This window comes from Vidua macroura, chromosome 1, assembly GCF_024509145.1.
Source record: "Vidua macroura isolate BioBank_ID:100142 chromosome 1, ASM2450914v1, whole genome shotgun sequence".
Classification (NCBI taxonomy): Eukaryota; Metazoa; Chordata; class Aves; order Passeriformes; family Viduidae; genus Vidua; species Vidua macroura.
This window is the reverse complement of record NC_071571.1, coordinates 68,504,580-68,522,798: the sequence shown is the minus strand read 5'-3', so window position 1 is coordinate 68,522,798 and position 18,219 is coordinate 68,504,580. Positions and strand designations below refer to the sequence as shown.

At 41.1% G+C, this 18,219-nt stretch overlaps 1 protein-coding gene across 3 annotated transcripts in view; it reads left to right on the top strand.

Moving 5' to 3' along the window:
• The window catches only part of RREB1 (ras responsive element binding protein 1), a 121,529-nt gene that overhangs the window by 53,514 nt on the left and 49,796 nt on the right, over positions 1-18,219 (top strand). For all 3 annotated transcript variants that reach the window (XM_054000463.1, XM_054000470.1, XM_054000471.1), the window contains 4 exons: positions 3,007-3,126; positions 4,460-4,668; positions 9,071-9,160; positions 10,494-10,657. In XM_054000463.1, the coding sequence (XP_053856438.1) occupies positions 3,007-3,126; positions 4,460-4,668; positions 9,071-9,160; positions 10,494-10,657 (583 nt within the window). The remainder of the gene's footprint in view (positions 1-3,006; positions 3,127-4,459; positions 4,669-9,070; positions 9,161-10,493; positions 10,658-18,219) is intronic.

The following is an 18,219-nucleotide window of genomic DNA, read 5'->3' as shown; positions in this document are numbered from 1 at the left end:
GGGGGGTTTCTTCAAAGTAGAAGATGACTTGAATACTTGTGACCACTTCCCTGTTTCCTAGAGGCTTTGGTCCGATGTTGAATGTAACCTGAGGCTGCACTGTTTCTCAGCTTATTTCCTGTTTATCCTTTTTCCTGGAGGTCTTTGTTTTCTTTTGGGGAGAGGGAGGAAGGAGGCTTTGTCAGCACAACCTCCACGCTGGGGCATTTGGTGTGAGCTAGGAGGGTTTACAGTCCTGAAGTCAGTATGGCATAGGGCATTTGTGCTTGTTGCTGCCTGCCTGATTCCCTGAGTTTCACAGGTGCTGTGGAAGAAAATCCCAACACTTCCCCATCCTCAATGATGCATTTTTTTAAAGAGGAAAAAAAAAAAAACCAACCAGCCCAAAGGAAAAAAAAAAACAAAAAACCAACAAAAAACAAGGCTGTAAGAGAAATCTCTCAGTGTGTTCCTGCCTAAAGGCGCTCTGCCATGGGTTTTCCCACAGGAAGGAGTGATTTGGCCCAGTGTTCTTATTGTTTCTATATCCTACTGCAAATAGAAAGTTATGCTTCTGAAATTGGTGTGTGCTGCTCATGCACTTGTCTTTGTTTTAGTGGTGCATTTTTGTTTCATGCAAGCAAGTGGAAAATACATAGGTAAATAAAAGCATGGAATAGCAGTTCAGTTGTGATCTCTAGACTGCTTTCAAAATTGGAACTTTTTAATGTGCAGAAAATGGTTTTAAGGACAAGATCTCTGACTACATATATTTGCTTGCCTTTGGAGGAAAATATTTGGATTCAGAAAAGAAAAACAACCATTGGCTCATAGAAACTATGAAAGACTGTAATAGTATAATACGTAGTATTCCTCCTGAAAAACAACAGAGAGCAAGTTGGCAGGTTTTTCTGAAACAGTAGGTAGGGGTTTTTTAATATTGATATAGGCCTGTCTGTTCTGCAGGCTCTCTCTGTGCATTTCCCATTTTTAATGTTGCTAAAAGCAACACTAAGAATTCTGACTGTAGCTCTCTGGGAAGCTACTAAGCTGTCTTAAAGTTATCTTGGCAAACATAGGAGTCTTCACAGTTACACAATAGATTTTTTTTCCAGGATATATCAGTGGTGACATTAATGTGCTAGGTATTGACTGAAAGAGGAATGAATATGTGTATTTTGGAAGGAATTGTGTATTTTGTTTGTTTAGGGTTTTTTTAAGGACTAAAGCACTTTTTTTTAAACAGAAATACTTCAAAATAGTTCAAATTGGTCCTTATTTTTGGTAGGGCTAAGCGGATAGAGCAAGCAGTTTTAGATTTAGGCCAGTCTTGAAAATAATTCTGTTGTGTATTCTATTCGAAAGTAAGTCAGCTACCACATAAGTGATTAAAATAAGATGGGGGCAGGGGGAAAATAAATAATTATGTTGCTCTTGAATGAGATGGATCTTTTTTAAAAACAAACAAAATAACAGTAAAGTTACAGCAGTTACAACAGTTAAAATAAATGACTCCCATAATTACTGGAGGAAACACAGAAGGATAGATGCTTGGCCTCACCTTGGAGCAAGAAATCCCTGTGTCCCAGGAATCACTAGAATTTTCTGAACAGAAAAGTACAAAAATAATTGGGGAAAAGTTATTTTGAATTGTTCAAGTTAGTCTGTTTTTCTGTTTTTGAAGGTGCAGATGGAAAGCAGTGTTTGTTAAGAGGGTGATGTTTTCCCGAGCCTTACACTACCTGGGCTTAGCCAGGTTTTGTTTCTAGGCTGCATCTGTGTGCTGCTCCTTAGAAGGCTGGCAGCTAAATGTTGGAAGGTTGAATCCACTGCTGTGTCTGGCATGGTGTGAAATGAAGAACCACTTGACACAAGGTGGCCTCTTCCTTTTTGCGTGCCTGTTCTTGGGTGCTCCAAATTGCTGACAGTTGGGGTAACACAGTCATTGATTGTTTTCAAATGCTGTTCAAACAGCATTTGAAGATGTGTTGCATGACTGATTTGCATGTTATCCTTGAGAATGTCATTTCTTTAAAAGGAAGAAACCCTGTTAACTGTGGTTTGAAGGCAATTATCTCTGTTCTCTTGATAAAAGGAAAACCTGTATTGAGCTTACTGGTTGTGATTTGTAAATCTGAGATGATGAAATGTTCACAGTGTGTTTGTTTTCATAATGAAATAAACATTTTGCTTGTAGGGTTGTAAAGGTGTATTTCTCTGTTAAAAACATATCAGTAGTTTTCCATATTACAAATAACCTTTTCCAGAGGCTATAGCCATGAGTGCTGTGGGCAGACAACTGTTTCTCATGTATTGATCATTCCTCATCACTTCTAAAAATGATGTTTAACTGCCCTGTCATTCTCCAGAGAGAACAGGCACCCTTCCTTAAACCCCAATGATAGCATGATAAGTTTGTGGTTTCAGAAAGGGGTGTGGAGCAATTTTCTTGGTACATACAATGGTTACTTACGTCTTCAACTTGTGTGGAAACCCTGGGCAGTGGATGTGAGGAATCTGCCAAATGGTCCTAGAAACCTCTGAACTAATTTTACCACTGCTAGAAGGAAGAAGGTGGCCACCATGAATTCATGTATTGGAGTAAATGTTAGTCTTCCAAGAAAAGAGAAGGGGAGCAGTACATGTATGAAATTGAATCACCTAAATTCTCTAGCTGCAGAATATTCTTCCAACTTCTCGACCAAATGCCACTACTGTCAGTGACAGGCTGGCTTGCTCTCTCTTCCTCTGTTTTTTGCTGCCTTAATGCTGCAGCCCGGGCTGGTAGGGGTTTCTTTGTTTGCCCAGGTTTTGCCACTGGTGGAAGCAGCAGCATCTCCCAGCCCAGTGCCTGGGCACTCATGAGAGTGGGTGCTTGGCTGCACTGGCACTGCTGGTGTGCTTCTATCATCAGACCTATCTGGTAGTCAGGGGAGCCCTCAAAATAAAGGGCTGTAGTCTTAATTTCCTAAAATATCTTCCATAAAAATTTACTCCCTTTCTCTTTCTTCCTTCTCCCTCATGTAGTGCTAGAGGGTGCTGCTGAAGAAGAGGCTGAAGAGCCAGACGCAACTGTACATACTACACTAAGTGAGGAGACCAGCAACCCAGAAGAGAGCCACAGTCAATCAGAGGAGAAAGATGAAGGTAATTGGTTCAACTAGCTCTGTGACTCTCTAAATTAGGGCATCGATTAAGAATGTAGAAATATTTCTCAGCCATCTGTGCACCATATTGTGTGAAGAGTAGAAGATACATTGAGCAGAAGCACTGGTGCATACATTTCTTTTCCCATCCCTAACCTTTATCTGTCTGAAAAGTATAAAATAGGTTGAACAGAAGCATGGGCATATAAATTCTCAGCTACCACTGGAGGCATCCAAACAAAGATTTTCTTGGCTCACAGTAACTTGGCACCACATAACTTAGCCTCAAAAAACCACCTGTTTATAATCCTCAAACTTATGTTCCAAAGACAGTATTATGCAGAGATCAAATGTTCACAGACAAACGTGTTCCTCCTTGTTCACCCTCACATGCTTTTCTGTTGCAGTGACTTTCTCACAACACACATTAAGATTCTGTCCTTTCCACAGAGGTGACAGAGCAGTAGACTTGCAGGGTGTTCCTGTTTCTTAGGGAGACTTCTTGAGGGGGAAAGGAGTGTTTAATTTGAAAGCCTCTTCCTTTTCAAACCTGTAAAGAAGAAAATATAAGGCTTTTCCTGTGTGTTTGACATGTCTGTATGTTAAGAAACCAGAGATGAGATTTTAGGTGTGTTAGAGATAGGAGCACCCCTGCTACTTAGAGCATGTGATGAAGAAGTTTGAACTTTGACAGCTTCAGCTGTGACATTAGTCATGTATGTAACACATCTTCTCCATGGATTAGTATGACTTAGCATACCAAAATCACATATGTGCCATCTGTGGCAGTAAAGAGGCAATATGGGGGATATGGGGTTTTGTTTTGGTTGAATTTTTGCTACTTTAGCTTATTCCATGTACAGAGCTGGCTTAAGCCATGCTTAAAAGAGAACCCAGTACCCTACACTGTGTTACTTATGTCTTAATTGTGCAGTCCGGTTTAAAACACATGCCTGCTTGAATGATTGTGCTTGCCAGAGTGTGCATTCATCAGTACTGCTCTATTAGTTCATGGTGATCACAAGGTACCACATATAATTCCATTTCAAAGCAAGAGAGTATAAAGTAAATCACTCTATAAACTCCCTATTGAATTAAGGTTGAAAATTAAGAAAATGGGAATGTCCTATGAGAAAAATGTACACTTTGTCCTATGCATTCTAATATGAGAAGCTTGTCCTGTTATAAGAGCTCCAATTGTTATGGCCTGTTGCCTGTGCTCCATGATGATCCAGCAGAGTGTGATGTGAGTTACAGGCAGCTGAAAATACTGTGGGTTGTTTGGGGTTTTTTTAAGATGGCCTAGGAACTCCTATGTGTGTTCTTGGTTTTAGTTCCAGAGAAGCAGCTGGAAAGCTTAAATAGCTATAAGATACCACCAAGTTCACCAAACAGTTTGGACGGAGCAGACTTGTCCTCCATTGACGCCATGATGTCAGCAGTGATGAATGTGGGGAAGATTGCTGAAAACAGCGGGAATTCTCAAAATGTCAAATCCCCCTCAAAGTCTCCTGCACCAAATCGGATTGGCAGGAGGAACCAGGTATGTAAATCCAAATGCAGGGAGGGCAAAGGGGAAGCAAGCAGCTGCCTGGAAAGTGGTAAGATGTAATTTATGTTTCTTGATTGTTTTGCCTTTTTTCCCCTCAGCAGTTTTTTCTTGCCCCTGCCTCTGTGTATGTATTCTGGTATCTCTCCAAACCATAACTTAGAAAACTGGGAATGAGAAGGGTCCATGTGCTTGGATCGACACATAAAAATCATTTGAGCTCGAGCTCCAGTGCCATGCAATGTTGAACTGGTCTAGCAGATGCCCCTAGCAGTGACAAAGTCACCTAAGAATTGCCATTTTGTCCTCCTGCATCCTTTCTCCAGGGTCTTGCACTTGCATAATCTCATGAGGTGTGTAGCTGCCCTGTGGAAGATTCGAGTGATGTATGGTTAAAGGTGGTTCTGGAACAAAACATTCATCAGGATGCTCAGTTCATATGTGTAGTGTAATGTGCCCTTAACTTCCTTGTTAATAAAAGCCTGAAGAGCAATTGCAGAATGCCTTGTATGAATTTTGCAGAGTAAATATATGTAGCTTTTATCAGGTTTTTTCTGTTTACCAGTTGATGGCACCAGGTGGTAGCAATATTGATCTAAACAAGTGAAAGGAGAGAGTCATATCAGTTAAACTGTAGTTATTTATATCTGTGTTTTTCTCCTGCTGGGCCAAGCTCCAGCAAAGAAGGTGCTGCAGAATATCAAGAAAACCCCCAAATCCCTGTGGTCATTTGAGTTTAGAGCTTGAGGTGAAGCACAGAGACTTTTGTAAACGAATCAAGATGTAACAGGGATCAGAAAGGTTGAGAGGCGTGACTCATATGATGTTCCTATAGTAGTTTATTAATAGCTTGCTGAGTTGACAGACTTATGACTTGTCTTGGATTTTTTAGCATGAAAGGAGTTAAAAGCCATTAGCTGTAAATGGACATCCTTAAATGAGGAATGGGCAATATACAGACAGCCGTGTTTGTGGGATTCTATTGTCTAGCACCTGGCTCTAAGGTTTATTTACAATGTTCTCACTTAGGGGCTGCTCTGGTTCCTTCATTTCATCATGTGAAGTGTGGCACTGAAGTCCAGACCAGTCTCAGGGCAATGCTGTTACACAGCTGTCCACCGGTACACCATGTGGTCTGGCTTCAGGGAAGTTTATTAGTGTTGGTGACCTTTATTCCACCTGGTATTTCGGTGGGCATCGAATCAAAGGAAGCTCTAGAGTAAATGTGACAGGATTAAGAGGGATTCTTACAGCATAAAAATAAACAAATACATTGAAAACATAGTAAATTGCCTATTTGTCTTTAGGCAGAAAGATTGTTAAAGCCAGAGGGGCAAATGGCTACATTATTGAGAAAACAGAAGTGAGATGTGAAATACTAAGTGGGTATCAGTCTTGTTAGCAGGCTCTAATACAGCGAATTTCCACTCTCAGCATAGCAGAATGAAAGCACTAAATTGTTTTAGTGTGTAGCAGTGCAGGGACCTCAGATTCTGGTCAGAATACGTCCCTTATTATAATTTCAAGGATAATAACAGCTGATTTTCTGGGTCTGACTGCTGTTTCCCATGAGTTGGCAGTGAAACATTTTGCCCTGAACCCTTGTCCCAAAGTCTGTGGTTCTCTTTATAATGCTGACTTTATCTTGGCTGCCATCTACCCATAGTCTAAAAAGCATATTCTCACATCAACCTGCATGTATTTTAACTTCTCATTTGCTTTGCTCTTGACGAAAATAAAAAATGTGACAGAGGTGTTTTTTGGGCTGGAGAAAAACAGACAGACTTAATGCACAACTGCAAAAGCATTTGCCATCAGTTGAATGCAGAGCAGTTGTGCCAGATTGACTTACTAAAGGGAGAGTGGCTGACAAATGAGCTGTTAATTTTATCTTTCAGTTCAAGAACTGTGTTTTCACCAACTTGGCTCTGGTGGGGTAGCTGAATGCTGTGTTTTAAATTGGTGAATAGGGGTACTCCTACAGTAGGGATGCTAATGTTTTTTGGTCTGGATTGGGTTAGTCAATGGATTTGCTTGAGCTGTGTTACGGTATGCAGCTTCTAGCCTGTCTGACCACTGGAGAAAGTTTGGGTTTTAGTTAATAATAAACCCCAGATTCAATACTAATCAGCTCTGGCTGAACTACAGTGTGTTTCTCATCTTCGCTTCGAGGTGAACCAGTAATTACTCTATCTTCTGTTATTTTGATAATTTGAAGAGAAGGAAGTTTGGAAAGCAGGCTTTGAAATCATCAAGTGCATCATGTAGAACTGCAGCACTCGTTTAAAGAGGAGGGGGGCAACAGTGGTGTGTTGATAATTTTGCAGAAATAGCCTGGGGATTAAACATCATCTAAACTGTCAGCACATTTGCAGGGAATTTCCTCACGGCACAGTGTGTTTGTGCTCTGTCTTGAGCCAGCTTTTAACAGGGTGCAGTATAATTGGAGCTGAAGCTGAACATCACTCCAAGGTTGCATGTAGTAAAATTAAAGTTGTATAAGTAGGATGGAATGAATGTTTGTGAATTACATGTTTGTATATAAAAGATGGGGGAGGGACACTGAGATAATGCATTTTAATTTTCTTTGAGTGTTCAGACTTCATAATGGCAGCTTTTCTTGCTTTCTTTCTAACGTTTTGCAAGTGCTAATACATTAGACCTTGGCCTGTATGTATGGCCTGCAGTGATTACCTTTGGGATGTAGAGGCTGAAATGTAGTTAGAAAAACATATACAAGCAAAAGAATGGGGAGCAGTGGGAGAACCTAATCCTTTAATTTTAGAAACGAAGTCTCAATACTTATTTTCTTCAGAACAAATGGTAAAATAGCTCTTCATCCGTGTCTACAGGTCACAGAAGTTATTGCAAAATTATCATGGCCCTGTTTTTGAAAACAAAATGTAACACAGGTACTCTCTAACATGGTTCTCCAAATCATGCAGGAGGGGATATTGCTTTAATGAGGCATAAAAAAGAACTTTTTTTAACTCTGTGTCAGCATCTTGCCGTCCTAATGTGCCAGCAAATTTGTTACTGAGACTTGGGTTAGTCATTCACAATGTTCTTTGTGAATGCTTATGGCTGACAACCTGGAAATGGTTGCTTCTGAGTTGATGACTTTGGAATATCACTGGGGGAAAGAGAATTGTGTGGAGAGAGGAAATGCACAGACACACTCATACCCATCAGCTTGTAGCTAAAGAACTGCTGAGAATGGGTTCTGCTTTTTGCTTGTTTTCAAGCTTTTGCTATTGATTCCTAAGACAGCTGAAGAGAATTTCAGTAGAAAATGTCACTTGGCATAAAAATTATACTTTCCCATTGGTCATGCAGAGATGGTTTTTGTACTGTCTTGTCACTAGAGGTGTGCATCATTCTAATGGAAAACTGAGGTTTAATTTTGAATGCTAAATCATCTTCCTTTCAATATACAGACGCTAGTGCATAAGCCATGCCTGGCTTCTGGTGAGGTTGTGAAAATACCCTTTACATCATCCAGTAGCCATCCTTGTGGACAAATTGAGACAAACAGCTTTGGTTCCTGCAAGAGTGCTATTTCGTTCTTGGCTGGAGGAGTGGTGGCTTTGCTCAGTGTCTCAAGGGCATTCTTAAATCAGGTTGAGCTCTCCGGTTGGCTTCATTGTTTGTACTCGTGGTTTGACCATGGTTACTCCTGATTCTCACCTGGGCGGAGAATGATGGGTTTCATAATGGGTTTTTTTGGAGTCACGTACACTCCTGCATTGTCACCTCTTTCTTGCTATGATCTCATCAGATCTTGCGAGCTTCAGAAGGGTGGGGCCTGGCTGGTGTGCCTGGATGGGATGCTTCCAGCAGAAACACAGGATGCTGAAGGAAATGGTGCTGATGATTCAGTAAATGCCACTCTTCCTTCTGAGTCAGCCATGGAGCAGAACATGCAGCCCCTACAAAAGGGCACCAAGATAGTGCTTTGCCATCAAGATGGGAAAATCTGAAGTTCTGACAACTTGTGCTATTAAAAATCTTTGGGAAGAATAATGATGTTTGCCCATGTATTCTGATGATGTTCCAGGAATTACTTTCTGGTCAGCTAAAATCCTCCTGGCAGTTCGAACTCCTTGCAATTGCCTTCACTTCCTGTCCTAAATTGCTACTGCTGACTATCTGTGTGCTGTTAAAACAGCTGCTGTACTTCTGTGATAGCTGAAATGGCCCCTGTTTATAAATTCAGAGCTTTCTGAAACTTGCTTGAGGGATCTATCAATTGTAAATGTATAAATGCAAGTTATTCTTTTAGTAGTGGCCTTTTGTACTTGGGGTGGATTATGTTTTTCCACCCTCATTACTGACAGCTTTCTAGTCCTTTTACATTGATATTCCTTCTGATTGTTTTGCCCTCTTTTGTCCACAGGAAACAAAAGAAGAGAAGTCTTCCTATACCTGTCCTCTGTGTGAAAAGATTTGCACTACACAGCACCAGCTAACTATGCACATTCGTCAGGTATGCAGAGTACCAGCTCTTGGTTTCTTACTTTTATTAAGAGTGTTTCATTTGCCAGGTTGCATTTTACAGTGGTGAAAAACAGTTCCATGTGCAAGCCAATGGAATGCTTCCATTGTTTTGCTTTTATTTTAGCCTTCCCTTGCATTTTCTTCAAAAAGCACACCCCACAAACCTAACCCTCAGGTGGGTAATTTTCCTCCCTTCCTTGCCCGGCATTTCATCCCCCACCCAGTGGCTCAAACGAGGATGTGTGTCCTGTTCTGCATAGCTTAAGGTATCTTAAGGATCCGGAAAACCACTTCCATCATGAGGCCTAAGTCCTGTTTTATTATCCTGTTTGAGTACAGATTTTTTACTGGTCATGCAAATTACGAAGCAGGGAGACACAATTTTTAAATCAACTCGAGTGTAGAAGAGTCTCTCAGTCTTTCACAGGATGTAGCAGTTTTGGGAGGCTTTTTTTTTTTTAACTGGACAATGCACTTTTTTGTCAGCTACAGGCCTGTTCTTGCTCCTCCTGAAATATATGCATACTTAATAAGGAGGTTTGCCCTTTTTTCTAGCAGAAGGTTCTACTTTGGATGCTAAGGTGTGGTTGATGACTGGCTTCATTAGATACTTATTACTTCAGTTTTTCTTCTTGTACTGTAACAGTTACTTAATTTTTTTTTTTACTCTCCTGATGTTTTTGGGGGATTTTTTTTTGTATATGAAGAGATTTTCAAGTCTGTGAATGCAAGTAAGAAAGAGTGGTACATATAGCACAGTAGTTAATGGCCATAACTTGACCTTGTAATGCATTTTTATGGCCACAGAAGTTTGCATGTACACTCAGAAGCAGTTTAGTTTTGTTGTCTTACTATGCAGTAAGTTTAAAATTAATATCTTTAAAGAGAATTTATTTTTAAGTGTCTGTCTTTTGCTGTGAAGTTCATCATTCCATCCCCTTTCCTTACCACTCACACAACCCCAAACTACTGCACAGCTTAAAGTATCCCAAGGTACCATTTGTCTGATGGGTTGTTGCTGAGTCCCTCTGTATCCTCTTCTGCTGCAGACCCAGCAGAAATGCTGCATTGCAGGCTGTATGAAACAGCTACTTGTGCTGGTGCATTAAGGGGTTAAAGTTGAGGGGGGAGGAGGAGGGGCTGGAGTTGAGGGGGGAGGGCTGGGGAGGAGAGGTATCTACAGGGCACACCCTCATATAAGGTATTGTGCCAAGTAGCTCTTCAGAGCTGCTTAATTTAAGATGTTTATAGTTCTTGCTGATATTTTACTGGCACTTCAGAAGGGGCGTTCAATGAAAAAAAAAAATCATTGCTTTCTCCAGCATAACACTGACACTGGAGGGACAGACCATTCCTGCAGCATCTGTGGAAAGTCTCTGAGCTCAGCGAGCTCCCTTGATCGCCACATGCTGGTGCACTCAGGTGAAAGGCCTTATAAATGTTCAGTATGTGGACAGTCCTTCACCACCAATGGAAACATGCACAGGTGAGTGCTGATCGTGTCCCAGGAGTCTGGAAAGGTTTACAGCATAGGAGGCTGTTTTGTTTCCTTGGAGGGACTAGCAAGCTGACTAAAGACACTTGGGCAGGAAATGTGGAGTATCTGTGACTACAAATGTGTCATAACACATACTACAGCTACTAGGATGCTTAAGTAGTGGGAGGAAATCAGAATTGAGAAAGATCTTCTAGCTTTCTTTAAGTATTATCAAGAGTTGTTATAGCTTTTTTTTTTTTTTTTAAATAGTAATAGTAGTATGACAAATTGATTTTTCTTAGGGGTTAAAAATATATAGCCAAGCTTCTAATTTCGTAGCTTCAGAGTCATGGATTCAAGTGGTTGTATTAGAACATCTAGAGTTTTGTTGGTGTTATGTACTTAGGTATCGTGAAAATGACTCATTGGTATATTTATCTTGTTTTTAAATATATGCATCAATATTTGTTTGCACTATAGACAACTTATTGCACTATAGATCTGGCAAATTCTCAGCAATCCAAGTTTCCAAATGTAGTTTCCTTTGTAGGGATGTAGCAATATGTACAGTTGTCAACGGGGGAAACAAAATGTTAAAGCACATGGGTTTTTCCTTCCCCTCTCTCATCCCTTGATTCATTATTCATTTATTTGCATGGGTGGAACATCTCAGAACTGATTAAAACTTCATGGATTCCCACATAGCTTTAGTCCCCATATCAAAGAGTTTACAACCTACAAAGAAACTGTGAGACAGGTGGGGGATAAAGAATATTGCTTACAAGCAAGAGGGCAGGAGTGATAGTTACAGACTGTTTCTGTGTGGAAAGGAAGAAGTCTTGTTTCCCTGATTATTACTAACAATTTTCCAAGCAGTAGGAAAATTGTTAGTAATAATCAGGAAAATATTCTACCTATACCTGTGCTATAGGTAGAATGAAAGGGTGATTTTGATAACAGTAGGAAAGATAACATAGTTCTGCACAGTGGGAGCAACATCTACTTGCATCATTACTTTTTCTGTATCATTTTGTTCCTGTTAAACACTTGGATGAAAAGAGAGGGAATGCAGTTTTGTGATTCTATATTTATTTAACTTACAATTGATTGGAACTGGGGAGAGTTAGCAAGATAGATAAAAAAATGAGAAGGGAAGAACACAGAGATACTGGCCTTGGGCACTGAATAAATCACACATCTGACTCATCTGACCAGAGGTGTTGTGAGCCATGTTTGCCAGGTCGGGTCATTACTCTGTGTGACGTGTGGAAGGCAGGGGCACTGCTGAGTTGCAACTGATGCCACTGTCAGTATCCAAGGGTGACTTCCAGTGGTGGAACTCTGGGATGGTCAGTCACTTGTGTCTGGGTGGCTTGCTGAAGATCTGCTTGTGTGGTTTATTTGAGTTTTTGCTCACTGGGCATCTCTTATGCTCTCCCAGAAGCAGGAAATGGAGGCTTCCCCTGAAACTTGACTCCAGGCCTGTAAGAGATTGATGTAGTCACCTTTGCTTACACAGCTTTCCCCGTGTAGAAATTCTTAGCATGCTTTTGTAGCTAATTTATAGCCAGAATTGCCAGACTCAGTGACTTGCCCAAAAGAAGTAGAGATCAGTACCTTCTGATGAGAAGATAGTTTGGTTTTAATTTTTTCTCTTAACAAGATGATGCCTGAAGTTACCAGGATAGAGTGCTGTATTTACTGACCGCACCAAGAAGGACCTAAGTTCATGCAAGGAAACTCTTGATATTAAAAGTTTTTTTGTCTGATAGATGCCTGTCAGTTCTGTTAAGCTCCTTCTTGTGCAGGGCTGCCTTGCAGCAGCAGAAGGCTGTTCCCAAGCTTGGTGTCTCTGCAACGTGTGACCCCAGACCCATGGCAAGCAAAATCCTGAGCACACTGAAACATGCTGGTTCTGCTAAAGGAGAGTTGTGGTTGGCAGACTGTGCCTTCTGGTCTTTTTCAGTGAATAACCTTTTCTTGTTGCTATAACTGACTGTAATACTGGATCTTGTTGCTAAAGGAAGGCATGAATGTGCAAGTAGGCAGATGAGGATAAATACGAAGTGAAATCAATTTTTTTATGTGGTGCTATGACATACTCGCAACAAAGACGTTCATTTTACCCACCAGTACCTCCTTCTGAAACAGGTATTTCTGGTCTAAGCTGGTGTGAAGGAAATTTCTTTTTCAGGCATCTCAAACTTAGCTCTAGCATCATGTCCAATGGACTGTCAGTGCTATGGCTGAATGCATCTCCCATCTCATTCAAAACTGCTTCTGCCTCAGGATTCCGGAGCAAGGACCTGTTTGCCAGGTCCCGCCTCATGTCTAACTCCTGCAGGCCATGTCTGTGATGGTGCCATGTCTGTTCTTCTGTACCAGCTAGATGATACTACAAGTCCATCTTTCTCCTCTTTTATGTGCAGCTGTTTTATTGTTCTCTATTTTTGTGCTATTGTATCTAAGTAGTGACAGACGTATGTCCAAACCAGCAAAACAACAACAACAAAAAATTTCTCATGTGCCCCTGGTAGCCAGCAGGGTGGTATCCCTGGACCATTGCACAACATGGGATCAGAGAGAGGAGTTACAGCTTCAGCAGAAACTTGTGATGTACTGGTAAAGCATCAGTGTAACTTGTGAAGGTCCTGCAGGAGCTTCCCAGGATTTACTGCACTTACACCAAATATGCTTAGTTTACAGGAGAGGAGCAAGAGAGAAGTTGGTCTGCTGGTATGAGAATGGTAGGAAAAATGTGTAGGCTTATGCCATGTACATCCTCTCTTCTCTTTTCCCCCCTGCCATGTTCTGACTCTTATTTAGCTGTCTATACTATTTTTAAATCCAGACTTTTAAAAGACCTTTTAGGGGAAAAAGTTCAATGGAATGGTTTTGTCCAGGGAAATACTGTGCCATGGGAGTACTTACTGCTGTTCCATCACAGAATGAAATTTCTGATCTGTCTTTCAGCCTCAAAGCAGCCACATCATTAGGCATTCAGCTGAGTAGAGGAGGGAAGGGAACAAGTTTTGGTTGCTTTTTTGGGTTAGAAAATTATTACCAATGCTGTTACACTCTCAAGTGCCGACCATCTCCATCAAAAGTATTCTTTCACCACCTTTACTTTACCAAGGGAGAAAAAAACTCCAGAGCTCTTACTTGATGCTCTTTTGCATTGCAGTAAAACGACTGTGCAACAGATGAACTTTTTGTGAAGTGAGTGAGAACTCACTGTGTGCTGTTTCCTGCACATCTATTCCTTGAGTTACTGTAGCTGTGCTGGGGTGTTGCATGTACTCTTCACTTGTGAAATCGATGCTGGCCTTCCTGACTCCCACAATACATGCAACGCCTCATTTGTAAATGAGTCACAGCCTCTCACATGAAGTCCCAATTTCATTTTGTTGTGCTCCTTGGCTCCTCGTCAACAAGTTAAGTTGAATGGGCACGGCAGACTGGGGTGGAGTGGAAGGTTCTCTTGTGCAATACTAGTAAGAAAAAGAGGTTAAAACCTGCTTCCTTTTCTGACCAGTGTGACTCTTGGCCAGGATTTTCAACAGGGAACTTTGAGCCCAGGATATCTCAGAAAACTCTCTTACAGGATGCCAGGCTGTTCAGGAGTGACCTGAGCCTTCTGTGGGGATAGTCACATTTGGAGAGAGCAAAGGTCTCTGGAGAATGCTCAATGTCCAGAGCAAAAAAACTGATTTTCTCATTCTTCCTGATGTGCTGTCAGACTGTCTGCTGCTATATCAGTGCTGCTCCTGCCGTTTTGGAGGGTTGGTGCAATCTGATACAACAACTGGAAGATCTGTTAGTGCCTGGTATCAGCATCAAGAATTGCTCTGGAGAAGACCTGAAGATGATGCTGAGTTTTTTAGAGTTTTGTTTTTGACCACTATTGGAAAGAGCAAGTCTTCTTGGAAATAGCAAGCATTCTAGAATCAGGAGCTGATTAGAGATTTGGGAGCATTGTTTTCTTGGGGCTTTTTAAGAAAGTTAAAGGAAAGGGTTAAATCACTGTAGTTTTGAATTCAACATTCCTGTAACTGGCACTGTGATGATCAGTACATAAGAAAATCTGCAATTTAGGATATGCCTTATCCTCACCCTTCTTTGCTAGAGAGACAGACCCTGTGGCTTTTTCTCAGTCACAGTGAATTAAAGTTGAATACTCATATCTCCATCAGGAACATAAACTATATGGAGGGGACAGGGGTGTATGAAAAATTTCTGTAGCTGTGTAAGAGCTGGGGATTTCCAGTGTACTGTCTCCACTCAGAAGATCGTAACTACTAAAGACTTTCCAAAGGTTTTCATCTGTGCTGTCATAGTAACTCCCTAGGGAGTTTTTCTGTGAATAATGCCAACTCTGAGGAGACCTTTTGGGTCTAGACTCTGACACTAAATAGGACGTTTCAAGTATCTTACTCTATCTCTACCACTACCTTTCCCCAAAATGCAGACAGAGGAGTTAGGGTGCTGCTGTGGTTGTAGTGGTGGTTTGTGAGCATTAGGAAGGGACCTTGAGGTGGAGAAAAAATTCTCCTTGACTTACTGTGCTGCATTCAAATAGAACGTGCATCAGCCTTCAGTGGGAAGGGCGATGCCTCCACTTGCTCCAAAAGTGTTTCCTTTGGGGGTAGGATACTTTGCCAGCAGTTCCTTTTCCATTTCTGTGACTAAGGGTAGTCTGTGCCTATCACTTTAAAGTCACATTTTCCTCCCTGCCAAAGACATGCTCTCCATGCAAGTAGAAAATGTTAATGGGGTATAAATGCCAAAAGGGAGGTGAGAAATGACCTTCCTGCCAGTTTCCAGTGGGAAGCTATTAAAGGCTCTGTGGCAAATCTGAAAAGAGTAAAGGGATAACGCATGTGTTTCAGCCACAGCTTCCCAGTTTGGTAAATGAAGGAGCATTGTCCATGGCTGGTTTTCTCCAGACTGTCCATATAAGTCCAGTAATGCAAGCTAACTGAAGTGTTTCATTTGAAACTAAAACGTAGAAAGTATCTACCTTCTTTCTCTTCTTTCATTCCTTGCCCCATACGTGACAAAATTATTCAGAATGGCTTTTTATTTACATCCTGCTTAGGTACTTGTGGGCTGTTTATGTACCATATCAGGAGCAGGTCTCAAAGTTGGGGGATTTTTTTTTTTTTTTTTTTTGGCACATGTGAAACACCACATGCAACAACCACATGCAGAAGTCTTTGAAACTCAGATTGGAAGATCTGGATTGCAGAAGCTATGCTTTGAAGCATTCTTACAAAGGGTCCTATCAAAGAAGGTATTTCTTCTTTTAATTAAGAAGGCACTTTCATTTCTCATTCTTATTTTCAGTACTAGATAGTTTTCCCAAACTTCTGATTTTAATACACTGTGGAGAGATAAACAGCTGTCTTTTTAATCAAGGTGTGGTAATACTCTGATGTTCAAGTCTTTCTGAAACAACACTTCATGTGTGCACCTGTGTGTTGCTGACTGAGTTTCTTGAGAAGGACAGAAAATGCACATGCTGGAAGGTAATCTCTGAATTTTGACATTTTAACCAGCCATCTTTGCTGGCATATGAAGAGCATGCAAGTCTGGAAGATTGCAATGTATGCTCAGAAAATGAGTGTTGGATCCTGATACAGGCATAGGGGTTGGGATGCATACACTTCAAAGGTTTCCCTGCTCCCTTTAACAAGAGTCTGTGTGTCATGGGCAGGTATGTACACAGGCCACCTGTGACTCTGCAAATGTCCAATAGGCAGAGTGTCCTCAAGATCTGGCTGAATCCATCCTCTCTTGCATTCCACCTGTGAATCGCTCCCATGTTATTTATGGCATTGGCCTGCTTCCAGTACGTTGTGTGTGCTTTGTGGGGTGCAGCGCAGTAACAATGCCCAGCCTTCACGTACAAATAGGATCTCTGTAGTCCAGCACGTGCAGGCTGGCATTTGCTTAAGATGAAAGTTTTGGAGTCAGAACATAGCCAAATGTGATGAAGACCTTTTTTCTTTCCCAGAAGAGGAGAGGAACTGCCTTATTACAACATGGTTTGCAAGTGGAAATTTGGTGTAGCTTTGAAAAAGCAAATGTATGAGATCTTGAGGCTAAAAACAAATAGCCGAGGAGCTCACCACACAGAAAATGATTGACACTTCTCACATGTGAAAAGGCTGTCTCTCATTGTCTTGCACAATTGAAATGTCTCTTTGGTCATCTCCTAAGGAGCTTTTATTTCAGTGTAGTAATGGGTAAGCAGTGCTCTTAATTATTAAGAACCAGGCCGTACTACAGGCTTTTAAATCCATTCCTTATATGTGGGGGGATGATTTAACCACTGTCAGCATGCTAGTGAAAGACAAGCTTCAGCAAATGTAAGTGCCCTAATTCTTCAGCAGGGATAATGAACACTAGAGGACTAACTTCTGGTTCTAGCAACTGAGGACTGTAGTTGTGGGATGCAGGTGAGATGTGATAGGTGGTTTGGTGTTCTTTGCAGTAAAGAATGTTTGTTACATTTTTTGCTAGTACGTTTTGTAAATAAGGATGGAGAAACAGGTGGAGGGAAGGTTTTTGGCCTCTCCTGTCAGCAGATAATACCCAGAATATGTTTTTGGTACTCTGCTGAGACTCCCATGTTTTGAAGAAGGTTAAATTAGAAAGAGAGAAAGAAAGCCTTTTCAACAACAATATAGCAGTAAGAGAAGAGTCTGTTTCTGTGTGTCTTTGATTCAAATTAGAAGTGTACAGTGTTTTTAATTGTTCCAGGAAAAAACTTTTGTCTGTCTCACTGTTGCTGAGTAGATTTACTTCTGGAAAGACTATATATAAACTACTATTTAATTAACATGCCTCACAAATAGGGTGCTCAAAAAAAACCCTCCACCAGTATCTTCAGCGGTAAAAGACTCTGGATGACCTCCTGTGCCACAGAACCTCTGTGAGCCCTCAGAGCTGAAAGGAGATGCCATGATTTCAGATGTATTACATGCTGCTTGTAGGCTTGGACAGTATCCCCCTTCAGTTATCGTTAAAGAACAGCAAAGGAAGTTAACACAAAAACATGAATGCTGAGATCTGATTAGAATCAAGCGAAGCAAGGAAGTGCAGAGTTAAGATTTATACGCAGACCTTAATTAGCTCCATTGTTCTTGAGAACCTAAGCGTACACAATGAGGAACATTATACTGGCATCTCCAGAGCTCCTCAGTACCTAAACATAAGACTTCAGTGTGCTTTTCAGTCCTAGATTTTCTCTGTGTGTTGCCTTTCTCTGTGTGTGCCTTTGCACAAGCCTAATCTTGTGCATTGTAAGGCTGTGGGTTCTTGTGTTTTGGTTTTCTGCAAGGCAAAAAAAGGGGACAGTCTTAATGAGTTTAGGTTTCTGGTGTGATTTCTGTCAAGGAGAAGGTGGTCTGACATGGCAGGGTAATGCTGCCCTCCTCATGGGCAGTAACATGAATCTCACATATAACAGAGCGTATTGAGCATAGCTTAGTGCTGCTTTGTTACCCATGTCACAGTTCAAATAAGCACAAGCCACTTGACAGATTAGACTCTAGTCTTAGAGCACA